Source organism: Eleutherodactylus coqui, chromosome 6, assembly GCF_035609145.1.
Source record: "Eleutherodactylus coqui strain aEleCoq1 chromosome 6, aEleCoq1.hap1, whole genome shotgun sequence".
NCBI classification, from domain to species: Eukaryota; Metazoa; Chordata; class Amphibia; order Anura; family Eleutherodactylidae; genus Eleutherodactylus; species Eleutherodactylus coqui.
In genome coordinates, this window is record NC_089842.1 from 123,547,444 (window position 1) to 123,574,739 (window position 27,296).

At 43.1% G+C, this 27,296-nt stretch overlaps 1 protein-coding gene across 6 annotated transcripts in view; it reads left to right on the forward strand.

The window, feature by feature from the left end:
* SYNE3 (spectrin repeat containing nuclear envelope family member 3) overlaps window positions 1-27,296 on the forward strand; it is a 72,289-nt gene that overhangs the window by 33,897 nt on the left and 11,096 nt on the right. For 3 of the 6 annotated variants that reach the window (XR_010793180.1, XM_066607495.1, XM_066607496.1), the window contains exons 5-22: window positions 2,048-2,206; window positions 6,732-7,076; window positions 7,491-7,627; window positions 8,343-8,520; window positions 8,734-8,916; window positions 9,161-9,304; window positions 9,486-9,620; window positions 9,733-9,882; window positions 11,092-11,264; window positions 12,237-12,320; window positions 14,725-14,829; window positions 15,038-15,142; window positions 21,214-21,312; window positions 21,449-21,532; window positions 23,047-23,142; window positions 24,486-24,566; window positions 26,915-27,007; window positions 27,092-27,172. Coding sequence is in view for 5 of the 6 variants with exons in the window: in XM_066607495.1 (XP_066463592.1) it covers window positions 2,048-2,206; window positions 6,732-7,076; window positions 7,491-7,627; window positions 8,343-8,520; window positions 8,734-8,916; window positions 9,161-9,304; window positions 9,486-9,620; window positions 9,733-9,882; window positions 11,092-11,264; window positions 12,237-12,320; window positions 14,725-14,829; window positions 15,038-15,142; window positions 21,214-21,312; window positions 21,449-21,532; window positions 23,047-23,142; window positions 24,486-24,566; window positions 26,915-27,007; window positions 27,092-27,172 (2,432 nt within the window). In the remaining variant the exon portion in view is untranslated. The remainder of the gene's footprint in view (window positions 1-2,047; window positions 2,207-6,731; window positions 7,077-7,490; window positions 7,628-8,342; window positions 8,521-8,733; window positions 8,917-9,160; window positions 9,305-9,485; window positions 9,621-9,732; window positions 9,883-11,091; window positions 11,265-12,236; window positions 12,321-14,724; window positions 14,830-15,037; window positions 15,143-21,213; window positions 21,313-21,448; window positions 21,533-23,046; window positions 23,143-24,485; window positions 24,567-26,914; window positions 27,008-27,091; window positions 27,173-27,296) is intronic. The other 3 variants (XM_066607497.1, XM_066607498.1, XM_066607499.1) reach the window with 3 other exon arrangements.

A 27,296-nucleotide genomic window follows, 5' to 3' on the forward strand; every position in this document is an offset into this window, starting at 1 on the left:
GATCTAATGACCTGTGGATGATAATATGGTGACCTATGCGTTATAATAACTGCTGGTGTTTTTTATATGATGAGTAGTGACCCGGTGACCAATGTGTAATGCAGATCTGGAAACTTAAAAAAAGGACTAATGATCTACTATATAGATGACAGTTTGGTGAAATATGGATGATGAGGTGATCTGAGGATTTACAGTATTTTCTCCTGTGGACAGTGAACTGATGATTTATAGCTAGATACATGGTAATAGCGTGAATAATGACAGTGGCTGGTGACCTGTAGGTAGTGATATGGCCATGCGGTAAGCTGAGAAATGTGATCTGGTGACCTGTAGACGATAATTTGGTGAAATATGCATGATGATATTGCATATTTACTAAGTTCTATAAACCTTCAGGGAGAGAGCGGTGCACTTAACATGCCACAAAAACTGTGTGTAGGTCATACCCTTTTTCACAGGCCATACCACCGTTTTTAGCTGTCACAGCAATATGCCTCCCTTCGTGACCCCCATAGTAATAAGGCCTCCTTTGTAGCCCCAACAGTAATAAGCCTCCCTTTGTGACCCACGTAGTAGTAAGCCCTCCTCAGTTGCCCCATAGTAACTATTCTCTTTTGTTGCCCCCACAGTGATTAGCCCACTTTGTGCCCCCACAGTATTTAGACCCCTCTCTGACCCACAAGTAATTAGCCGCCCTTGCTGGGAAGGGGTTGTCCAGTGACTCTAAATATTTTTTTTAAGTGCCTGAATGCTGTAAAATAAAAAACAAAGTAAACTATATTCGCCTATTTTGCTCTCCCGCTACTGTGGTCGCGGCCCAGCTGGTCTCAGCGGGCATCCTGGCAGCTGCTTCCTGAACCTAGCGTTTTTACCACTGAGGCCAGTGTTTTGCCGTAGTAGTCACCTGCCCAGATGTCATGTCAGGAACCAAAAATGGTGACTGTAGTTTAAGTTTTTATTTTACAGAATGCAGGCACTTTATAAAAATACTTAAAACCACTGACTTTCCCCTGTGCGCCCCCTCTTCTTCCCTGGTGTCTTGTGGTTGATTAGAAGTTAACCTATTAGTAGTGATATGGTGGCAAATGGTTGATGATATGGTAAACTATGGGTGGTGATCTGGTGACCTATAGTTGATTGTATGGGTTTTTTTTAACACATGTGCCCGGTGGACTGTGCCAGGCTAATCTTGCAGTGAGCATTTCCACAATCATAGACATAAGATCTCTGTTCATTCCATGATTTTTGACAGACGTCTACAAAAATTCCAGATTTCCGTTTGTTTTCCTGGACCCTGATACGGAAGATGAGATGAAATCTCATCCGAACTTGTATTATGAGCACCTGATGATACCTGAGCTGTCTTCTGGTTCTCCCTTTCATCTGAGGATGTGATTACAGCTCTGGCTGGCATTGGTGCCAGTCAGGTTGCTTGATTTTTGGCCTTGGTTCAATCCCTTGTTGAGACTGTTTGCTCAGTTTAGTGTTTGTTTGGATTTAGTTTAGTGATTCTATGAGACTCTTGTGCATATTGTCCCACCATTGTACTAAACTACAGGCTACAAAGTGTAAGAGAGGTTAACCATTTCCTGGTCAAGACCTTAACGGCATTGAGCCATACTATAAATCAACTAGAACAGTAGAGGGAAAGAAATTAGCAACTTTTACCAATACCCCTTCTCTCAATCCATGTCCTTTCTCATCCCTCTCCCATACTTAGTAATTTCTTCATGCGGAGATCAAGATCTAATAACAGGCAAGGTCTCCATATAATCACCTTTATTTATATAGTGCATGCTTATAACGCAGCACTGTACATCACCTGATATTGGGTTCTGTCTCCATTGGGGCTCACAATCTGTTCATCTATCTGTATGTTTTTGGAGTGTGGCAGGAAACCCGCACAAACATAGGAAGAACATACAAACTCCATGCCAAACTTCATGCCATAGAGATCACAACTAATAGTATGACCATATTGTAGCAATTTCACTTTCCTCGTTCTTTCTTATGTTGGATGCAGATAAATTGTTTTTCTCTTTTTTAGGAGCGTGTGGAACATCTTGAAAAAATCTGGAAGGAGCATGAGGCCTATGAAGGGGATGTCAGCGGCTTTAAAACTTGGCTGAATAGTGTGATTGAAAAACTGAAGTTTTATGTTGGAGCAGCATCCGATTCCATAGAAAATAGACTGGACATGCTGCAGGTATTCAAGAATACACAAAGAGGAAAACTAGGATAAATGAACGGATGGACAGACAGACAGATAGATAGATAGATACTTTACAGCATTACACTGTATATACTATGACAGGATGTACAGTGTCACAGCTTATTGCTGGTTAGTGTGAACTCTGCTCGCTCCTTGTCATCATGGAACATTCCTGAGCTCCGACAGTTAGTTCCTCACAATCCTCCTTTTGCTTTAAAGTGACAGTGACCTGTTCTGTTTAAGTGTCCTGATAGGAACATTAATATAAATAAGTGACTCCTCCCAAAAATAGAAGAAATGGTAACATCCATAGTGTTAGTTTCCTCTTATGTACAGGAACATTTCCTAGAAGAGGGTATAGGAGGAGTTGTGGGGCCAATAAATATTCAGGACAGTCCAGTGTTGTAAGTTTTGTCTATGTTCCTTCATATATTTTTTGCCATCCCTCTGCTGGTAACTAAATCTACTAAAGGAATCAAAATCATACCAATGAGTCCTAAATTAAACAAGTAACTAAATGTTCCGCAGTAGGCAGAGGCGAGGTTATCTTGATCCCACCCCCGAGGAGTTCTCTGCCTTCACCAATATATTTGCAGATATATCTGCATGATCATTGTGTAACTTAAAGGACACTTAAACCAGAAAGGGGTAATTTTTTAGAATTATTGTACTTCTATAAACAGGCTTAGCGTCGGCATACACATTAGATGTATATGGGTCAAACCTGACAATTTTAGTGGTTCTGGCTGATCATCTAACATTTATGGGGAACTCTCGACTCTCCCCTCGACTACAGATGATGAGAGAGATAAAGATCCAGTCAGGGAGATAAACCACTGCCGGAGATGTTTGGCAGTGTCTTTCTCTTCTGTGCTTTCAGAACACATGCATACTCAGCCGAGTCTAGTTTTCATGAGTATGGTGCTGTCAGGTAAGGTAGCAGTTCGGCTGACAGCTATTTAATGTGCATGGCCACCCTTAAGACTCCTGAATACCAGAAGAAATTTTGTAAGTTTACTGATGCTCTAGGTTAATCACAATATAATAGTTGCTGGAGGATTGGAGTGACATAATGACTGACCGATTGTTCTCTTGATAAGCCTAGATAAATATGGCCTAGGCCAACAGGGAAAAAGACAAATGGAAAAATGAAAGAGAAGAAGAATGTTCCACACCGCATACTTTTTTTTTACTGTATACCTTCCATGCTACTTAAAGGTATACCAATATATACTGTCCCAACAGAAGACGAAGGGACACTCCGTTGGCTAAATGGAGCAATCACTATGCCAGGAATGTGTCATCACTGGGCTATAACCCAGCTTTTCCAGTCTTAGCAGTGGTCTTTGAATGTATCACCACTAAGCTGTAACCCAGCTTCTAATGTCTTGCTGTGGTCTGCTCTTGGTTGGTGTTCAAGTGGGGTCACTTTGCTGTGTAATGAGTTCTTCTTATATTATACTAATCTAATACACTGCACCTTGAGAGGCTCTCTAAGAGATAGATTAGTAAGGAGTAGAGATGAGCGAGTATACTCGCTAAGGCACTACTCGCTCGAGTAATGTGCCTTAGCCGAGTATCTCCCCGCTCGTCCCGAAAGGTTCGGGTGCCGCCGCGGGGCGGGGAGCTGCGGGGGAGAGCAGGGAGGAACGGAGCGCCCGCTCTGCCCCGCTCCCCGCCGCAACTCACCTGTCAGCTGCGGCGGCCCCCGAATCTTTATGGACGAGCGGGAAGATACTCGGCTAAGGCACATTACTCGAGCGAGTAGTGCCTTAGCGAGTATACTCGCTCATCTCTAGTAAGGAGCCCTAAAGGTCTTCTTACACTTTACTACAAGTTGGAAAAGTCCTGGGGCGGTCTGCTGCTCTAATTGAGTCAAGACCCCAAAAAGTGAGTGTTAAGTAAATCCTCTCTTCCATGCACAGTTCGCACAAAGAGAAAGTTAAAGACACAAGACTAGAATTAGTTTACATGGAGTGACTTTAAAACTTATCTCAAAAATGAGCCACCCATTAAAAAAAAAATGCAAATAATAAGCACATGTTGCTTCCCAATTTTTTGAAGAAAAAATTCACAAAAATATCTCTTTAATATCGCTGGCCCACCCCTGACTATATAGAGCACAACCTACAGTCTGGATCCTATATTTCTGCAGTAATAGCTGTCCTGGTTGTCACCCAGCTTTCCCAGAAACAGAGGTAATTAGGAAACTTCATCTTGTGAAGGAGACAGTAGTAATATAATAATAGGAATACTTCAGCAATTAAAATGCAGAAATAGATTGAACAGCCACGCCTCACTGAAACGCCACGTCATATTTAAACCTCCTGTAATAAAAACACGCAGTGTGCTATTGATTGCCCTTGTACAATACTGCCCATAGCAAAATGAATATATGTCCCCTCCCTACCGAGCAACCTGCCAAATAAGGGAAGTAGTTACTTGTATACAACGGAATCACAGAAGTCACTGCTATACAATATCAGGATATACATAACTTTTATTAACTAAGGTAACTAGATATCCAGAAGGGAGAGACCAGAGAAGACATAGCAATAAGTATGTCTGTGTGTTCTCCCTCCTTGTTTGATCCTGATACTGTATAGCAGTGACCTCAGTGATTCACGATAAGGGTTGGCTGTACAACAAATTATCTTCCTTCCAAGGGGTTGCAATTTCTTGGATTCTATGATATATGTATACAACTGAATCTTCAGTCCGCTGCAGTCAGTGCTATTCTCTCCTACTGTTGCAGCGTAGAAGTAGAGCAGAAGGTTGTGACCAAATGCTGTAGCCTAATCTCCGTCCCTAAAAAAGCTGTAAGTCTCGTCAGCTGATGCTTGACCACGTGTCACATCAGGACTCTATAGAAGAAACGTACAGGCTACTACAGGGCAAAGGAAAAGAGTGATTTCCGAAATGCGTTGGTGTTTGGTCCATTTCAGCCACCATGCCTAGAATGTGATGTTGCACAGACATTCCTGTTACTGTGGACATGGAAGTAGGGAGTGCTACCAGCTGTGTTCTCAGAGTATCAAGCAGTCAGGCAGGCAGATGTGGATCCACCCAACCTGCTACCTACTGGTCTGCCTTTGGGCTAAATGAGGAGGCAGCACTTGGGGAACCCTGTTGTTTACCCTTGACCCCTGTAAGTGGGAAATGGTCTTTGCTACAGAACCCGTTTTTCACACAGATAGTCCAGGCTGTGTAGCTGCTGACGCTGCACAGGGCCGAGGTGCAGTAACTGATGGTGTGAACAGATGGCCCAGGAGCAGTAACGAAGGTCAGGACAGGCAGTGAGCGAAAATGTAGTCCATTAAATGAGGCTGTAGTCAGGGAGCATGTTTCCCTAAAAATAAGACATACCCTGAAAATAAGACATAGCATGATTTTCCAGAATTTTTGAGGATGCAAAATGATTTTTCAGGCTTTTTGAGGATGCTTGAAATATAAGCCCTACTCCAAAATTAAGCCCTGATAACAATTAATTAAAAAAGTCAATTTAAATAGTGTCCAGGCAGCTATACATGTAAAAAAGTTAAAGCCTTTTGAACAAAAATGTATATAAGACACTGTCTTATTTTCGGGGAAACACGGTAGAAGTCAGAATTGTCAAGAATCAAGCTGGAGTCAGAATTGGAATACACGTCTAACAAGGGCTTTGCAACAATGACTAATAAGACCATTTGCTTAGGCATTCACCTTAGGGTGTGGTTGTCTAACATAGCAGTTGCAGGGATAGGATTAGAGGGGGGCAGGTTTAGGAAGAGCTCACTGACCCTTTAAAACATAGGGCAGGAGCACACGTGAGTCCTACCGGAAGAGACCAGGGAGTGAGCAGTGGAAGCAGAGAGTGGACAGAGCATGGTAAGAGGAACGGTGGCCCCAACCGTGGATCCAGTGACAGGTGAGCTGCGGCGGCTGTGCACTATGACACAAGCTTGACTAACAGCTCTTTAGGACTGAGATCAGGCTACACCATTTGGTCACATCCTTCTAATCTATCTCTATACTACAGCAGAGAGAGAATAGCACTGATTACAGCTGACTGAAGATTTGGTTGTATACAAGTAACAATTCTTGGTGTACAAGGGTCATATATTCTGCCATGTTACTATTGGCAGTATTGTATATGGACAGTTAATATTACGCTGTCTTTTTAGTATAGGCGAGTCACATGTGTTGTATCTTTTTAGTGGAGTGCGGCTGTTCACTTTATTTCTACATTTTAATGGGTTGTGTTCGGAGCAATGGACAGGAGGAGTACATACAGCCACTGACTTGTGGAAGACTACAGCATATAATTCAGCAGCTGCCATTAGAGCTTCTACAAGAGTGAGCACCCGGCTTACCAGACCCTGAAAGAGTTAATCTGTCTAGGAGTGTATTACAATATATTACAAGGATCTGAGTGGTTATGGAAGCCATTTTGGTTATTAACCACTGTGTTGATTGTTTGGGGGGAGAGTGCATTATTCCCTTATTTAGGGTCTCTCTCCCTTCTTCTCTCTTTTTGCAGGACATCAGTAAAGATGTGGACAACGGTAATAAACAGTTAGAAGTCCTAGAAGTGAAATCAGTGCAGATAATTAAGAACACGTCTCCTCTGGGAGCTGAGAAGATCTGCAAGGAACTGGAGGAATTGCGCAAAACCCTGAAAGAGTTAAAACAGATGAACGATGAAGAGGAGGAAACGCTGCTGAAAATGCACAACTCGGATAGCGCCTTCCTTCTGCTAGCCCGGCAGCTCGAAGCCAACATCAATGAATTTCGTAAGGCCACACAGAGGCTAGAGGACAGTCTGCAGTCCGGGGAGCGGGTCAAAAGCGAAGATGACTTAATAGCCTTATGGAAGACAATGAATGTGAGCCTCAGATGTTTGTTTAATCAAGGTTAAAGGATCTCCTTCAACAAGCCATATACTACTCAATCCTTTGACATTTGCTAATGTAACATCTTTTTTGTAAATATGGAACTCCTGAAATGTTCTTTGTTGCTGTGAGCATTTATTGATATTTACTGGGTTAGAATATATACATAGTTCATACCCACTGAAATTGGTGTTCAGCGGGTATGAACTGGCGCACAGGAGATATTGGAAAAAAGACCCTATTCCCAGCAATAAAATGCTACTTGGCATTACACTGCTGGGAATATTGAGGGGTTCTCACAGCCACAACCATTTTTCCAGTATCATTGTTTTTGCCACGTACTGTACATACAGTCATTCTGCATATAAAATGCTGTAGAATAACAAGACTGTTTTACTACTGTCTAGGCCACTAAGTCTGCACTAGCAGCTGAAGAAGCCAAAGCAGAACGGGTAAAGGTGCAGCTGAGAGATCTCTTCAAATTCTCCAAGGATGTTCAGCCATTATCTGACGGAGTCATCTCAGCCATGCGTGACTATCAGAGGTATCTATACACAGTATCCTCTAGTCCTAATGAGCACTAAGTGTTCCCCCTATCAACTACACTACATGTAAAAAAACAAACGTCAATATTCACCTACCGCCGGTGTTCTGGCCCCCGCGCGGGATGCTGCTGCTACGTCCTCATTCTCTTGCTGCTCCTCCTGTTGCTGCTGCGTCCTCGTTCTCGTCCTTCTCCTGCTGCTGCTGCGTCCTCCTCCTGCTGCGTCCTCGTCTTCCTCCTGCTGCTTCTGCGTCCTCGTCTTCCACCTGCTGTTGCTGCTCCTGCTGCGTCCTCCTCCTGCTCTGCTGCTCCTGCGTCCTTGTTCTCCTGCTTTTGTTGCTGCCTCCTCGACCTCCTCCTCCTCCTCCTCCTGCTGCTCATGCTTCCTCCTCCTCCTCCTGCTGCTCCCGCTTCCTCCTCCTCCTGCTGCTCCTGCTTCTTCCTTCTTCCTCCTCCTTCTGCTGCTCCTGCTTCTTCCTCCTCACCGCAGCGTGCTCGTCCTGCTGCTGCCACCACGTCCTCCTACATGCCGTCAGAGCATTTCTTCCTGGAAGCAGGGCTTGAATTCCCCGCCTCCAGCAAGCTAATGCTCTGATTGGCTGACGCAGCGCTGGATTAACCAATGAAAGCCGGTGCTGGGTTAACCAATCACAGCCATTCAATGATATCATTGACATCAATTTGCTTTCTTGTGTTTTGTGTTGAATCTTTGCAGGGCCAAAAGTAAAGCCTTCAAGCTGAGCACTGACACGGAGTCTGAACTGAAGCAGCTGTTTCAGAACCCTCTACGGGAATTCCTCTACTGGAAACCAATCACCGAGAGTGTCCTGGACGCCACTTCAGTCCCAATGAATGATGGCGCCATGAATCATGACGCCCTGGACAATATAGAGGTGAGATGTTAGGGCACACTGTCTACTGAGATGAGGGTTATTATATATACAGATCAGTAGTCTTCCACCTGTGGCTCTTGAGCCTTTGGCTATCGCATGCTGGGAGTTTTAGTTTCACAACTATTGGAAAGCCACAGTTTGGTGAGCCCTGCTGTGAATCTGTTGCTTTCCTACTTGAGTGTGACTATAACCTGCTCACATTATTTTATGTAGAGGTTGCTTGAGGAAAGCTGCACAATTAAAGACAAGCTGGCTGCTCTAGGGAAGAAGAGAGAGCGAATACACCTTGTCCTCGGTGAAGACAAAACCAGGAGGCTCCTGCAAGATATTGCTGCCGCCGAAAAGGAGAGAGAAGGCCTTCATCAAGATCTCCTACAGAGGAAGAAGAGTCTACAGGTAACAACCCAAGTTTTATGATGTGCAGGGTCTGTGCTACATGTGGCTGGACAGGGTAATACTGCCACCTGGTGGCAATCAGGAAGAATTACCAACACCGCAAATTCTAGCTACATATTAGTAAAACATTTATATCACATTTTTAGTTGTATGTATTGATGATGTGTAAAATGATGCTTTCCTATATTAAATGCTATTTTCTTTGGCATATTTATCATATAATGTGATTTTTCTTCACATTCAGAGTTCGGCTGAGCAGAGAAAAGAGTTTGATTCTGCGTTCAAAACCTTACACCATAAAATATCTGCGATCCGAGTAAAAAGCATGAAAGAAAATGAGCTGCAGCCGGATATTATTGGGAAAGAGGCACAAATTCAAAGACTGCAGGTCAGTTGATTTGAGCTTCAACCCGAAGGACTGTGGTGAACCATCAATGCTGCAGTGCCCCCTGCTGGGAAACTGGTATATTGCAATGTAGGACTAACATTCTGTTTAGACCCAGCAGGAACCTCTTCTTAATTAAAAAGCATTGGAAATAATCAAATTGATTTGTGACTATCTTTTGCAGATACTGCTGGAAGACTTAATGAGCCTCTATTCCCCCATTCAAGAGTTAATTTCCATGACCAAATCGCACTCGACCCACGCACACAGAGCTGAGCAGCTGAACTCAGATTATCTAACGTTACAGAGGTCTCTGGAGGTAATCTCCTTGTTGATCTCATCCTCTGTCGTCACGTAGAGATGACATACAGCTCCTGCCATGGTCATGTCTGTAGAAATAAAATTAATTTTGTTAATTACTCACCTTCTAGAACAAAATACGGAAAAGCAAAGAGAATATCAGTAACCACCGTCTGTTCAGTCAGAATCTACGAGATCTCCAACACTGGATCATGGTCACTCGCCAGCAGCTGGAATCATACCAAAATGGGGGCAAGAATTGGAGCAAGAGGGATATTGAGGTAAAGGTGATGTCTGGATTATGTAGAGCAGATTTTAGGTCTTAGATGGTTCATGGGGGGAGGTTATTATATTAAATCAATGACAATGAGCCAAGCAGTGTGTTCTGTTATGGTAAGTGCCATGTCCACCCCAGAGATCCTGTTACACACTATATTATAATGCAGAGCTGCAATCATTATTCTGCTAATAAAGTCGCTGAGTACATACATTACATTACTTATCCTGAGTTACATCCTGTATTATACTCCAGAGCTGTAATCACTAGTCTGCTGGTGGAGTCACTGTGTACATACATTACATTACTTATCCTGCACTGAACCTGAGTTACATCCTGTATTATACTCCAGAGCTGCACCCACTATTCTGCTGGTGGAGTCACTGTGCACATATATTACAGTACTGATCCTGGGTTATATCCTGTATTATACTCCAGAGCTGCACTCACTATTATGCTGGTGGAATCACTGTGTACATACATTACTTATCATGCACTGATCCTGAGTTACATCCTGTATTATACTTCAGAGCTGCACTCACTATTCTGTAATGTTTGTATTTTGTCTTTCTGTATTCCCCCCTGTCTATGTAAGCGCTGCGGAATATGTTGGCGCTATACAAATAAAGATTATTATTATTATTATATTATTCTGCTGGAGGAGTCACTGTGTATATACATTACTTATCCTATACTGATCCGGAGTTACATCCTGTATTATACTCCAGAGCTGTACTCACTATTCTGCTGGTGGAGTCACTGTGTATATACATTACTTATCCTATACTGATCCGGAGTTACATCCTGTATTATACTCCAGAGCTGTACTTACTATTCTGCTGGTGGACTCACTGTGTACATACATTACTTATCCTGTACTGATCCTGAGTTACATCCTGTATTATACTGTATAGCTGCACTGTCAATGTCTGGAGGTTTCAGAGCAGAAATTTCCCAGCATTTCCTACAGGGGTCTGCACAGAGCTTCCCTGCTGATTTGCATTCTGGGAAGTGTTGTCTTTTCACTAGTCACTGTACAGTATGTTTTGTAGAAACTAGTCCCTGCATTAGATGACAAGTTAACTGATTGTTTGCCGTTTCAACTAGCAGAATTATGAGTGCAGCTCTGGAGTATTCCAGGCATTTAGTATTTTGTTATTTACTGCATCTAATGTTATTTTAATGAGGCTTCCCCTCTGCTTTCTATACTCAGGCACTGAAGGCTGAATTGTCAGAAAGGGAAATACAGTGCCATCTGGTGGAAGCTCAGGGTCAGAAGGTGATTGATAACTCCTCACCAGAGGGCGCCGCTCTTGTCCAGACTGAACTCAAGCAACTGATTGAGTCTTGGAAATCTTTACAGCAGCTGTGTGAGCACATGGCCAGGTGAGGAATTCTGTATGTAGCTCATGTTGTGTTACAGAAGCAACCTGAGGTGAAGGGATCCCATGTTGAGTGACCAAAAATTCCTTCTTAGCTTTGTTACCAATGGTTAATCTCTGTCTTCTGCAACCTGTAAACTCTCCAGTGGTCCTAAAACTACAACGTCCATCATGTCTTGATAGTTTTACCATAGTTGGAGGGCCATAGATTGCAGACCACTGCCTTAGACTATGTCTTTGTCACGGCTCACCAGCCGTATCTGATCAGTGACATCACAGCATCAGCCTTGGTCCTTGTGATCCACACACCAGCATGCATGCTTGTTGTCATTGCAGCATTGGTTGCCGACATGAACACTTGGCGTGTGGATAGATTGGTTGGCTGGTAGACATGTTTCCCAGCCAGCTAATCGGCACTTGTCTGTATACATTTAATCCGGCTCCTCCTCAATAAGGATGCCGGTTATACTTCCTGTTTGAAGGCGTTTCTGGTCACGTAGCGCCACTCCTGTCTCACTCCACAGTTCAGAGAAGTCCATTTGCTGTTTGGCATTAGTGTTATCTGGGGTGTTGTAACATCTGTCACCTAATTGCCATTTATTGCATTGGTATATTAGCTGAATTATTGTGTGCTCAAGTAACATCTAACTTTGCATATATTGTTATTCATTGCTGCAACCATTATCCCTGTTTCCAACTAGAGAAAGTCAGACTTGTCTCGGGTTCCTGCTGTAGGGTCATTCTCATCAGGCAGGGTGCTCCGCTAATAGGCAGGGTCTGTTAGGCATCAGTAGGTTGGGATCAGATTCAGATTTACTGTTTCCATACCTTTTGATATATATATATATATATATATATATATATATATGTTTTCTGCATTTATATATTGTGTCTATATCTGTCGTGTTTGGCCAATGAATAAGGTGCGATCCAGAGGAGGTGTTTGTAACCCCTACATGCTTATCACTTTTGACAGGGGCGTGGAGGAGAGAGAAAAACACAAATCTAGTCCCAAATCTCTAAGGAAACCCAAAGACATCACAATGAATCCGACTTCCAGGTGAATGCTGTTTTAGCGCAGTACAGACCCCATTGTTTTCTCTCCATAACTATATAGCTTCTCTTTTTCTGTCCCTTATTTGCAATGACATTTTGATAATTCCCTCACAATTAGGGTATGTGTGGGGCAAATACATGACACAATGGAGGTAGCATCATTTGTGGACCTACCAAGCCTATATGATTATATATGATATGGCGGAGATGGTGTGATCGCTGCCAGTCTTTGTGCTCCTTCTGTAAGTCTTTTGCTGAAGATCCAAATAGACAAGACAGCCTTTCTGCTAGGGGCCATCTGTCTGACAACCCCATATATATACTGTGGTTAGTAGACGTTGTATTCCTAGCAACCGGATTGTCAGATATGAGAAAAGCTGGATTGGGATTGTGCTGACAACAGAGAACAGAGGAAGCATAGATTTTCTCTTAAGGTGCATTCACACAGGTGAGTTTCTTGCGCATTGTAAGATGCACAAAATGCACAAGAAAATAAAGCCCATCTGCAATGGGTCCATCTAACATGGGCAATTTTTCTCTCGCATTGAGGGAGCATTCAGACGACTGTATAGGAGGCTGGAAGAGCCAGGAGCAGTGCTCTGAGCTCCCGCCCCCTCTCTATTCACACCAGCCGATATACGGCGTCTCTCTCTGCAGGGGGAAGAGGCTCGAAGAGCCAGGAGCAGTGCACTGAGCTCCTGCCTCCTCTCCGCCCCTCTGCACTATTTGCAATGAGAGGGGGCGGGCAAAGTTTCGGGAATTAGCTCCGCCCCTGTCCCGCCTCTCCTTATTGAAAATAGTGCAGGGGGGTGGAGAGGGGGCAGGAGCTCAGTGCACTGCTCCTGGCTCTTCGAGCCTCTTCCTCCTGCAGAGAGAGACGCCGTATATCGGCTGGCGTGAATATACGGTCGTCTGAATGCACCCTGATGCTGTAAAATTGCAGCATGTCCTATCACTTAAAAATCGCCCACTAATTTCTTTGAAATAAAGAAAAAATTAGCATTGCACACACATGTAGATGTAATTTGCATGCGAGTGCAATGTAATTTTTTACTATTTTAACTATTGGAAACACATGCTAATTTTTTCACATAGTGAAAATCTCATGTAGAACGATGGGATGCGTTTTTTATACCACATCGCATTCGCTGAGAAATCGCACTCGCCTGTGTGAATGCACGCTTAGGTTCATGTCACAACTGGATAGAGTTGACTTTCTGCATAGAGACAGTAGCCTGACCTACAACAAAAAAAGTACAAGTTCTGCAATCTGTATCTTATCATTCACCTGCACAATGTGTGCCGCACATCAGCTTATCCGAACCACAAAGTTGTGCCATTTCCACAACTACTTGTGTGTAAACTTAATGCTGCGCTTTACGGTTTAGGGCTGCAAGGAGTCTTCCAAATAGAACCATAAATTTGACCATGTAGACTTTTTCACAATTTTTTACAAGATCACTGCTTACTTTCCCATAGTGAAGCAAATTTGCACCATTTGTGTGTATTTTGGTCTTAAAATCTGCCTTGCGTCAACAGCTGATTTCAGAAGTTACCGCGCTCCCTTTCACCATCGAAGTCTTCCTTCACTGGGACTTCAAGCATGAGACTGAAGTGCGGTATCTTCTGAAATCAGCTGCGGATATGCAGCCGATTTCGAGTCAACATCCACAGCAATGGTGCAGATTCTGACCCTTGAGTCTGTTGCGGAAATGCTGCGGAATCTACGTGTAAGCATACCCTAAGGCTGGGTTCACATGAGCGTATTGTAACATGTCTGTAATACAGATCCGCATTACAGAGGTGTTACACATGACATTACAACCGTATGTCATCAGTATCTGTCTCCATATACTTTACTTTCTACTGGGCAAATACTGATCCATATATACCCAGTAGAAAATAATAGCAATACAGAGGGAAAGATGGAAAAAATAGATCATGCAACTTAAAAAAAATGGCCATGAAAAATGTGGTCATGTGAATAGATACAAATATTCACATTAGTTCCATATTAGGGTCCGCAAAATATGGAGCCGAAATACACTCATATGAAAGTGGCCTAAAGGAGTATTCCATCTAGGTACCACTGAATAGGTGATAAGTGTTAGATTAAACCGAGTGGTTTGACCCCATAGATGTTCAGAATGTCGTTCCCCCTCACCCCCCAACGCTGTGGATTTGGAGTGGAGTGGTGGTTGTTGTATTCAAACTCTATGAGCATTACAGAAAAGGCAGACCATAGTGGCTGCAGTGTCCCTTTACATAGTCTTATGTATCTTTACCCCCCCCCCCCCCCATCCTCATCATGTAATATACACCTTCACAGACATTTATTATATATTTAATATCTTCATGTTGAACAGATTAATTACATGTTACATGTTTGATATTTTCTTGTTGAACAGTATCAGCCAAGATAGACAAGTCATCCACATTAATCCACTAGATGACATCAGCACCAATGACTCTCCGAGAAACAGAGGATTTCAACAAATTGGGGGCTCGTCCGGGTAAATAATTGTTTGCTATTTTCAATGATGTATATGAGATATACTATACAAAATCTTCATTTAAGAAGATGGCTCTCACAACTGAAGAAGAAGATGGAAAAGCAAGATTGGGGCTACCTACTTAGGCAAGGAGCATTTGGGAGGAATGTATAAATATGTGTTGGGGGATTACAGACTTGTAGAAGGTGATACATTTTTCTCTTTGTAGATCCAGCCATAAAGTCATGACTAACAGTATTACAGAACTGGAAGATGATCACCCTGGTTATAATAAACCATCTCAAGTACTGGGTAATAAGGAAAACTCACGCAGGTATTACATAGCTGACGATAATCTGCTTATTTTATAGAGGACCACCGATGACATAATAACAATTCCCAGTAAACCAGTCTATTCTCTACGTAGTTATATCTGTTTTTGGGAAAGCTGGGCAAATACCATTGTGGAATACCATTATAACGTATAATGGGGATTGTCACCCAGCTTTACTATAGTCCTGAATAGCAATTCTTCCTGTTTCCACAGCCTTATTACGGCCACATTTGACATTTATAAAAGCTGGGTGGCAGATATAATGGTTGTCACTCAGCTTTTTTTGCTCTTGACCTCAAAATCTACAAGTTCTGCTGCAGTATAGAATACATGTAATTGGGAATAGATGATATGCGGTTTCACAGACATTAGGCAGCTGACTTTCTCATATACTTTTAAAAGTTCATCCGCAAGCTGATGGAACTTTTCAAAATTTTGAAAACCTTCAACCAACTCAAATTTCTGATCCTTTTGAAGCGGTCTGATTTGGGGACAAATAAGTGTCCCCCTTGATTTTTTTGGTGATCTTTGGAAACAGCTGACACAAATAGGTAAATGCCTCACTGTTCCTATTGAAAGCCTTTATAAACTGAGTCTGAGTTTAATATGTAAGGAGTGTAAGGATGACTTTATTCACAGTGACAACCTTCTGATGCGCGACATTTTTCTGGCCTGATGTAAATGATGATCAACGAGGCCAGTCCTCCTGCTTGTCATGGAGTCATTGACTTTGTGACCTATCCCAGCCACTGTGATTGGTACGCCGGCTCCGGGCGCGCGCTCCCGTGCGCTAGGGGGCGCGCGTCTAGTTAGTCGGGTTGCTGCGGACGCAGCGGTTACCGTCCCGCATCGCGGCCCTGTTGCCATGATGCCCGGGTGCTCTTGATGCCTGATGTCTGGATTTTTGCTCTGGACTCGCTGCTTTATGTCTGGGTCTTGCTGCTGGCAGGCTCCCCGCCCCAATCAGCTTCCGGGCAGGAGTTCTGACAGCATTTAAACTGCTCTATTTCCTTTGGAGGTTGCCAACTACACCCGCGTTTCCCGCATTTGATTCCCAGCTTTTACTTGCTTGCCTTGGATCTGACCTTGCTTTTGCCTGGCCCTTTGTACCTCGCCTTCTCCTGTTGCCGACCCGGATTGCCTGACCTGCTTTTTTGTTTGTTTGTCCCTCAGTATTTGTCTGTGAGTCTGACTCCTGCCCCGCATCCCTAGTAAGTCTAGAGACTGTCGCCCAGTTGTCACCCTAGGGCTTAGCCTAGGGGGGCAAGTAGGTAGGGACAGGGGTTGCGTGTAGTTTCAGGGATTTCCAGTTACCTGGACCCCAGTTCCCTGACAGTGCCCTTAGATCTCTCTTGTTGCACCCCATTAGACTATTTACCTTGGCAGCAGCTGCCTGACACTGGTTGCTCCAGTTAAGCTTACCGTTAACTAAAACCTCTAAAGTCCTTTTCCATATCAGTATTTCCCAGTGGTTTCCCATTTAGTGTGTAATGGTGACATGTATTTCCCCCACAGAACCTTATAGAGAAAATAAGTCCAGCAGCACTCAATTAGTTAACCCACTTCATGTGGGGGAGCAATGAATCACATTATTCAATGCAAAGCCAGATGCCAGGGTTGTGGACCATCAGCCCAAATTTCAGCCAGATGTATAAAATATAAAGCATGGCAGCATAAATGATGCAGACAACTGTCTACATAAAGAAGCCTTTATTATTCCATAGACAGATGTGTAGGCAACGTTTCAACCTTTCCGGTCTTTATCAAGATTTGTTTTCTCTTCATCGCCCTCAATAATTCTTCCTACATTATTTATTAAAGGGCCAACACTTTCAGTATAATATTTTTTACTATTTATATAGTGAAACAACAGTTTAGGGTTAGTTTTATTCTCCTTGGCAATTAGTCTCTCTGTCTCCATCTTTGCTGCTTTTATCTGATTTTTATGTAGTTTAATCTTTGCCTTATAGGTTTTTAGTATTTCCTTGTTGCCTTCTTGTTTTAGAAGTTTAAACACTTTCTTTTTTTATTGTTTATTGCCCCCTTTACAACTTTATTTAGCCACATTGGTTTTCTCCCATTGCTAAAGGCCCATTTACACTGAAAGATGGTCGCTCAAAATTTGCTCAAACGGCAGTTTGAGTAACAGTTTTAAGCGATCACTTTGCATAAACTCTAAAGTAGCTAATTAGCTACTTTAGAGTCTATTAGTGTATAAATGAAGGCTCCTGCTGTATGCAGATGACAGCAGGAGCATTGTTAAACATCTTTGTTCTCGGAGCTGTCAGCGGCATCTCGCTGAGAACTCCAAGCAGCATACCAGCTGAAAGAATACTATCAGCGATATCCTGCTGAGAACTCAGCATGCGTCGCTGATAAGGCTCATCGCTGACTTGAAGATTGCTTAAAGTCAGCGATGAATAAATGGTGTACGAAAAGTGCACGATGGATGCGCATTCACTCTGAATGATTATCGCTCAAAAGATGGCTTTTGACCGATGATCGTTGTGTCTAAATAGACCTTAAGTCTTTTATTCCTGTAAGGTATGAACCTCTCACAGTAAGCATTTAAGATGTTTTAAAAAATGTCCCATTTATTGTCTGTACTCTTATTTCTGAAGATGTTGTCCTAATCAATAAGGCTAAGAGTATCTCTGAACTGATCAAACTATTTTCGTTGCTTCCCTATAAAACTCCCTTTTGAAAGACAACTTGAAATGTATTCTATTATGGTCACTATTTCCCAGGTGCCCCCCAACCTGCACCCCTGTTATTGTGTCAGGTCAGTTGGTTAATATTAATCCCAAAATGGCCGTCCCTCTAGTTAGGTCCTGTACAAGTTGGGTAAGGTAATTATCTTTACGAATTGACAGAAACTTGTTACTTTAATGAGATCCACAGGTTTCAGCTTTCCACTTTATTTCTGGATAGTTAATGTCCCGCATTATAATTACCTCATTGTGATTTGCTGCTTCATCTCTTTGCCTCAGTAATAGATTTTCAGTGGCTTCTGTTATATTTGGGGGCCTGTGGAGAACCCCTATAGGGATTTTATTATTGTTTTTTCCTCCATGTATTTCATGAGACTCCACGTCTCATATATCTTCCCGATCCATTCTAAACAAAATGTAAGTTCACTGCCCAGTCACAGCTTTCATCCAACTAGGTCTCCGTTCTTCCCACTATGTTACAGTTTTCCTCAAACATTATCACTTCCAGTCACCAGCCAGTTTAGAAGGTTTTGTTTCTTTTTTATTTTAAGTGTATCCGTATTAACTCTTCTGGCAGTTCTAACTGTACTAACCCCTTCCACCTCTCCACCGCCATTTTAATTACTTAAGGGCCCTTTACAAGGGACGATTATTGCACAAAATGCATTTAAAAGAAGGAATTTGCACAATAATCGTTGCATCTAAATGCACAGCCATTGTGCACAATTCGTTTACAGTTCATTGGTCGCTTATTAGTCGATGAAAGTCATCGCTGACTTTTCGTTGAGTGTAAATGCTCCCGCTTTGCAAAGAATCTGGAACTCTGAGCGAGAAGCCAGCAAGAACACAATGGTGACCTGCTTGTCTAAACACTCTGCACAAGCGCTAACAACCAAGCTGTGTCATCAGCCCTCGTGCTGTCATTTAGGGGACTATCGTCCCGTGTAAATGGGAGATTAGTCCCAGGTCACTATTTACACTGTCTTTCTCCCTATCTTTCTGGTTGCCTTTCCTCCGGTCCATAGTTTAAACATTCCTCCAACCTTCTAGCCATCTTCTCCCCCAGCACAGCTGCACCCTCACCATTGAGATGCAGCCCGTCCCTACAGTAGAACCAGTAGCCAACAGCAAAGTCAGCCCAGTCCTCTAGGAACCCAAACGCCTCCTTCTTACACTAACTGTGGAACCACTTGTTTACTTTCCACTCTTCCTCTTCCTTTCTGGCGTGGCATGTGGTGCAGACAGTATTTCAGAAAATACACATTTTGGAGGTCCTTGCTCTAATTTTGTCATTTGTGCCAATGTGTCCTTTGACTGCTGGATCCTCACCAGCCCCTCCCAGTAATGTCAACCCAATCCACAATGTGTCAAACTTGAGTGCCAGGAAGACAACACACTATTCAACAGATAATTGAGTCCCCTACTACCAGGCCCTGTCTAGCCTGCCCTGCACTCCTATTCCCCTTCTTATTAGAGCAGACATTCTCCTGGTGGTCAGAGGCCATATTGTGCTGCAGCAGTGCTAACCTTGTAATGGCATTCCACTCATCTGACAACATTCCAAACTTGTTAGGGTGTGCCAGTTCAGAACGAGCCTCCCTGGATCTCTTCCCTCTACCTATCTTCCTGTCAACCAGCTGGCTACCTGCTCATCCTGCACTCCCATACTACTCTCCACCCCCACATCTACCCCAGCGAGCACCAGCTTAGTGAGCAGGAAACCCCTTTTCCACAGTGCCAATGGATCTCAGTGTTGTAAACTGTGCATTTAGATGCAGCATTTGGGCTTCCAAATGTGCAACACGCTAACATTTCGTACAGCAGTATGCAGCCTCTAATGGCTGTTCAAGGACTGTATACATGGCACAAGATGTACACTGGATGGCATTGTCAATTATGAGGCAAAAATTCAAATAGATATCAGTAATTAAATACAAGTGACTCTTCCAAAGTCCCTAAATCCAAAGACACTAATCCCAAGTCACACACTTAAGAGACAGCACACTCAGAATACAGCCACGCACACTCATCCCTCACGCTCACTTAGGGCTCCAACCTGCTAGCGATAAGTTTTCTTGCGATGCGAGAGTGAGTGAAAACGCATGATTATGTAACCAATGATTTTCAATGGTTTCATACTCATTTGCATTGTATATACTCAAGCCTCACAGCGTTACGAAAAACCTGCGCTATCGCCCATTGCCGTCATTGGGTCCAGCTGCAGCAGCGCTGGCCTCATTGAAAACATGGGGATTACATCACTCTCCCCTGACACAGCTGTGGCAGAGGTCCGCGATGCTATTCCCCACAGCTATGCTTTTCAGAGAGGGGCTTGAAATATAAGCTCTAAAAAAAAATTCTTACCTAGAAGAGCCCTCTGGCTCTTCTCTGCAGCCCCGGCAGTCGTCTTTTAGAGGCCGGGGATTGAAAAATCCTCGCCTCCAGAAAGTGCTGCCTCTGATTGGCTGAACGCTGTGACCACTTACAGGCAGCGCTCAGCTGTTATTCAATGAAGGCTGGGCGCTGCCTCTGATTGGTCACAATGCTGAGCCAATCAGAGGCAGCGCTTTCTGGAGGTGGTGATTTTTCAATCCCCGGCCTCCATAAGACAAAAGACGACTGCTGGGGCTGGAGAGAAAAGCCGTTCCGGCTCTTCTAGGTGAGTAAATTTTTTTTTTTAACTTTACAGCTAGGGATGGTTTTCAGGGAAGGGCTTATATTTTAGGCCCCTCTCTGAAAATCAGTGCTGTGAGGGTTGCCTGCAACCAATTGCTTTCAGTGGGGCGGCAGCAGAGCTGGCCCCATTGAAAGCTGTGGGATAGCATTGTGGAGCTCTGCTACAGCTGTGGCAGGGGATTCCTTCATCCCCGCAGTCCCCACGGGGATGAAGGAATTCCCTGCCATAGCTGTCACAGCTGTGTCAGGGGAGCGCGATGTACTCCCTATGTTTTCAATGGGGCCAGTGCTGCTGCCACTGGACCCATTGAAAACAATGGGCGATAGCGCAGGTGTCACTTAACACTACGAGACCTGAGTGCACACAACGCAAATGAGTATGAAACCATTGAAAATCATTGGTTTCATAATCATGCGTTTTCACTTACTCTTGCATCGCAAGAAAACCTATCGCCAGTGGGTAGGAGCCCTTATGTTTGCTTTATATAGCACTTCTCTGTAATACTTCTGCCCCTCCTCTGTTTGGAAAAAGTAGATGTAATGTAGTATATCATAACAGAGCCATATAATGCAATGTAACTTAATATAATGTAATAAAATGTGACAAGATGTTATGTAATTCACTGTATTTTAATATAATGTAATAATATACTATAATATAAATATTGTATCTTTTCTGTTTAGCAGGATCTCTGGCTCTGATAATGGAAGCAGTTCTAAGGGGAAATCAAACAAATCAAGAAACAAAAGTGCAGCCGTGAAGAGGATAGACGGGGCTTTCAGGTTAGTCACAGGGCATAAGAGTCACTGGTCGTCTATTGTCATATTCTTATTGTCATACAAATCCATAGAACACCGTAAATCTCCACACTGGGGGCAGCTTTGGTACTGAGATATTGAACTTTATTGTGTCCTTCAGCATTGACCACAGCAGCTACGAATTCAAAGCTATCAACCAAGGTGATGGAAGCCAAGAAGATGAAATATCTGAAGGGCCTGGCAGGTAATATACAGAAAATGTACACAAAATGAGGCACACTTATTACTAGTGTCGCGCTAGAATTCTGCAGTAAGTTGCGCCTTTCTTGCCGCAAAGCAGTTTAGATAAATGTATGATTGATTTGTGTCAAAAAGAACGCATGTTACACCTCTCACTCCACTTTTCAAAAGATTTTAGAAAAGTGGGTATAGCCTGCTGCTTGACCAGGATGTGGAAGCATTTATAACATGCAACTTTTTAAAAAGTTTTAAAGTTTGTTGCAGCGTCACTCACATTGATAAATGGCGTACAAAGTGACTGCACATCTATAGGCATATTTAAAGCTGCAACAAACTTATTAATATAGTATGATATTTGATTAATTTGTTGCATCCTTAGGGCTTATTCAGACAACCGTATATCGGCTGGGTTTTCACGCCGAGCCGATATACGGTGTCCTCGTCCACAGGGGGGTGAGGATAGAAGAGCCAGGAGCAGGAACTGAGCTCCCGCCCCCTCTTTATCCTTTGCCACTATTTGCAATAGGAGGGGGCAGAGCTAAGCGATGCCGCTTAGCTCCACCCCCATCCCGGCCCTCCCATTGCAAATAGTGGCAAGGGGCGGGAGCTCAGTTCCTGCTCTTAACTCTTCCACCCCCCCAACACCCCTCCCCCCCCCTTCCCCCCCACAGACAAGGACACCGTATATCGGCTCAGCGTGAAAACGCAGCCGATATACGGTCATCTGAATAAGCTCTTAAACTGGAGAAGGGATGCCGTTCTCAGACAGCTGGCATCAAAAATTCCCCTGATGATAAATACCCATCAATACTTTTAAATTAGGATCAGCCAGCACTGGTTTATGAAATATTGTAGATTATGGGACTGACAGAGTGAATGTGAGCTATATGCTCCCTGTTGTCTGCCACTCATGCTGAAAAGGAAAGCCAAGTGTAAAGTTTTCCAATGAGATGTATGAGGTGGCACAGAAATTTCTCTGCACCTTTGTTATATCAAATATGTTGAAAGCTGAACCCCGCCCCCCACCAAAACATTTACATATCCAGATGGAAAGTTGGGGTGTAGAAGTTGCTGTTTTGCCCGGCCCTGATGCCAAACGTGGATTTAAAGTCCATGTAACACCTAGGGGCTCCTGCACACTTACATTTTTTTCACGCATTACAGCTTGCCTTTTTTTTCACGCGATTGTCAATGGGAATTTCTAATGTTAAAAATGCACCACCTTGCAAAGCATTCTTAACATTAGAGGGTCCCATTGACAATCACGTGAAAAAAAGCAGCAATAGCGCGTGAAAAAAGGCAGCTATAACGTGTGAAAAAAACACAAGTGTGCAGGAGCCTTAAGGGAACAGCAGTAGTATGAATGCCACATGATCAGGGAACTTCTGTATTAAGTTACTACATGCAAAGAACCCTCATGTCAGGCAGCTGCTAGTAAAGCCAGTAAATCCATGAATTTGACGTGTTTTGTGTAAGTATGAAATCTGATATTTCAGTATACATTGTCTATATTTCCAGTGCCGACAATGATGGGTTCTCATTCAGAAGTATAGGTAACACTGACAATAGTAAGAAGAATATTTCCAGCACCCGAGGATTTGGAGAGATTGCAAGGTAAAATTCTAATAGAATGAAGAATGACCTAGGCTGATTCTGCAAATTTGTTTACTATGCAGTAAATGTAGTTTGAGCATTGAAATAACCCCCACCAATCAAATTTAATCCCTGAAAACTGCTCATGGATATGTTCACATGGGGAGGAAATGCGCGGAATGTCCACGGTGGAAAATTCCAGAGCATTGTCTCATCCAAAACAGTCAAAATCTGCACCATTCGTTCGGATTTTGACTTGAAATCAGCCGCGTATCCGCAGCCTATTTCAGCAGATACAGCGCTCCCCTCACCTCACAATACTTGCACTGTCAAGGTACCCCGGCAGCTGAGCCACCGGTCAGGTGTGGTGGAAGTGACATCACCTGACCAGCGGCTTGGTGCTCACTAGAGGCTGACAGCTCAAGAATTGTTAGCTGAGCAGAGCGCTGTATCTGCTAAAATCAGTTGTGGATATGCAGCTGATTTGGAGTCGAAATCTGAACCAATTGTGCGGAATTTGACTCTGTATGTAATGTGGAATTTGCCGTTGAATTTTCAGATGCAGAAATTCCGCAGCGTTTTTGCCCCGTGTAAACATACCCCAAAGGTCCGAATACAATGTAAAGTGAACAAAGAAAGTATGAGTCATCTGACTACCTTGAAGAGAATGTCGAAGACCAAGAAAAAATAGGCCAAGAGGAATAATGGCATAAAGTAATAAAAGATCCAATTACCTATTAAATCCCCCGCTGCTCCAGTACACCTGCTCTGGTGTTCCCCATTAGTCTGTTTTTCACAGTGCTGTGGCAATGACGTTACATCAACACACATGACCACTGCAGTCACTCAGTGGTGTACACCACAAGACCACTGAAGCCAATCATTGGCACCAGGAGTCCTGTGTGCCGCCATGATATCATCACTGCAGTACAGTAAAGAAAGACTGGCGGGGTGTACCAGCACAGCTCAGGATTTAATTGGTAAGTTAGGGTCTTTCATTATTTTATGCCGTTTTTCCCCATTGGCCATTTTTTCTTGACCCTGAACAACCGCTCTAACACCTGCAGAGATGTGTTATAAAAACAAGCGACTGGTACCATAGTGTAAGGATTGTGTAGAAATCTCTGGCTATCTCTAAATTGATGCAGTGCTGATTATGTTAAGGAATTCATGAAGGTCTTTGCTCAAGGATGGCCAGTCATATCATGACACATTCCTGTTGTCTGTCAGAAGATCATTTTTAAGGTGTATTTCCCCTTTATTACATGTGGCTGGTAAGCTTGGTGTATGACTGCAGCTATAAAAGTTTCTAAGTTTCTACATTACCGGTACATGTTCTAATTCATATCCCACTTTATTGTCAGCAGAGATCAAGAAGTTAATGGACTCGATGATTTTGGAGAGGATGACGGTCTAGGACATGGACGCCACGATGGCTCGGTCAGGTCAGTTGTAATTCATTGGAATTCCACTTTTGTGGGGAATATCCTTAGTCATCACTCATTCCATTAAGTCATGGGGTTCACCATGCGGGATAGATAATGCAATATTTTAAGATTAGACATTTATGTATTTGGCAATACCAACTGTGTTTGTTTTTGTTAAAAAGTGGAATATTTTTTGTAATATTTAAAAAGTTATTTATTAAAATTTTATTTTTAGACCCCATATGGGACTTATACTAATTGTCTCATCACTTGTACAACATACTGCAATATTCAGGTGTCATTGTATAGAGTAGCATCTGTGGCCAATCCTGCTTTATACACAGTTGGGGTTGTCTGTCTTTGACACCTGGCACATGGCCGCAACAGCGGGGATCAGAGATGACCTCTAATGTCTGCCATGAACTTTTTAAATGTCCCAGAAGGGGGGGCTCCCTGTGTCATCTGAGCAGTCTGTCTTGTAATGGGATCAAAGAATGCCATTCGGTTACAAAGGCAGCCTGGGGCCTTGTAAAGCCTGATAGGCCTGTCATAGATTTCCTCCTGTGACAGGGCTTATTAAGATGCCTATAAAACTACAATATACTACAATACTGAAATATTGCAGTATATTGTACATGCAATGAAATGATCACCAATTTGATTCCCTTATGAGGACTAAGAGTAAGATAGGATTAATAAAGTTTATTTATTAGTAAATTTACAAATTATTAGAAAACCTCTTTCCTAGTTGTCACCTAAAAAACTGTATTGCAGTGTCTGTAAAAGTCCACATTATTAAAATATTACATTACTTATCGCACAATATGAACGGCAGCAGAAAACAAAAAAATTGAATGAAGAGTGATCAAAAAACATAAACTATATTAATTTGGTATTGTGGTATCGCAGTAATCATATTGAACCCCATAATGAACCCCATAGAAAAAAAAATAGATTTTTTTTTTTACATTTCACTCCATTTAGAAATTGTGTGATACATTTAATGGTACCATTGAAACACATACCTTGTCCCACAAGAAAAACAAGCCCTTATGTAGCAATGTAAGTGGGGATAGAGAAATGAAAAACAAGAAAGGGGTGCAGAGGGAAGAGTTTAATCGGCTAAAATTCCTGGCAAGCATGGGAGAATTTGCTGGGCCCCAGGCCGCTATGGCAGCCAAACAACACCCCCAATCTTGTTGTGAGGAGCGGGCCCACTTGAGAGGGAGCCCACTCCCTCAGGACAGCCATTTAACCCTTTCCAATCCACTGTCTGACGTCTTTCTACATTCTGATTGAAGCTTGTACAGCTCTAATGTCAGAAGATGTCCAACGGGGTATTCTTACCATCTACTACCAGCCACTCTGCTGTCGGAGCCTCTCTAACGTGCACATGCTGGCTTTAGCCAGCAGATGGCACCATTGTGTAACAGCAAAAAGAAAAAGCCTTTTTTTTAGAAACCCTGAATCCAAAATTCGATTGGAAAGGGGTAAAGAGGTTTTCCAGATCATAAAAAAATAAAAGTTAAAAGGGCTTAAAACTAAGAAAAATTGAATACTCACATATGCCGGTGGCTTCCTCTTTAGCACTGCAGCCCACGGGACCCAGGAGAAGCGGTAAGTGGTCATGTGGCATTTATTATACACAGGACTGCTCGGACACTCACAGGTGTCAACAGCTGAATCACCACTGAACGAAAAACAATCCAATTGCAGGAATACAGCTTATTGTGGAAAAACTTGCTTTTTATTTTCTTTTTGGTGCTTGAATAATACAGAGAACGCGTTTCGGTTATGAAACCTTGTTCACCTCGAAACGCGTTCTCTGTATTATTCAAGCACCAAAAAGAAAATAAAAAGCAAGTTTTTCCACAATAAGCTGTATTCCTGCAATTGGATTGTTTTTCGTTTTATCAAAGCCAGAAGTAGCCGGATGGCAACAGCTTGTGAGTATACTTGCCTGCGGGACTGAGGTTTGCAGCACATGAAGATAAGGTGGGACCTTTTGTTTTGCTTCTTATGAATCACCACTGAAGCCTGTGAGTTGCTTAGTGGTCACTTTCTTGGGTTTTCTTAATTTGAAGCCCTTTTAAATTTTTTATGCCCTGGGAAACCCCTTTCAAATGCCACTGTCAACAGTGCCCACTGCATCTAAATGGTTAAATGGCTGGGATTAGAATTTCCGCTGATCCTGGCCACTGCTGTTGGTGTCAGCTGTTTAACAGCTGGCACCTACCAGGTATGGAGTTCATTCCATACAAGCTCTGCACACAGTGAATGTGCATGTACACCGGATGGCACAAAGGCGTTAATGTGTATTTATGGTTACACTGGAACAAGACCGCCCATATTCTACTCTTGTTTAGATTTCCCAGTCAGGGCCATAGAACGAGTCCTCCTTATACACCATCAAAGCCTTACAAGAGTCCCGCAGCGGTCAGAGGAGATCTGACGTCGAGGTTGGTATATTGGTGTGCTGGTCTACATTCATTGGTTGTTGTGAATTGGCATGCGGTCATGATCCAATATTTAACATTTCCAAGCAGGACCAGCCTTCAGAAGGACGAGCATCACGGTAGACCTGGGTTTCAGATTAGCCCGGGTAAATTACAGATCGCTTCTGGGTAAGTAAAGAACTGCCATTGTACCCTGTAGGGATTTAGGATGATTTCATATGTGGCGGATTTGTTGCTGAACTTTCCAGGACTGATCTCATTCATCTGAATGAAGCTTGCAGAAAAGCCACCT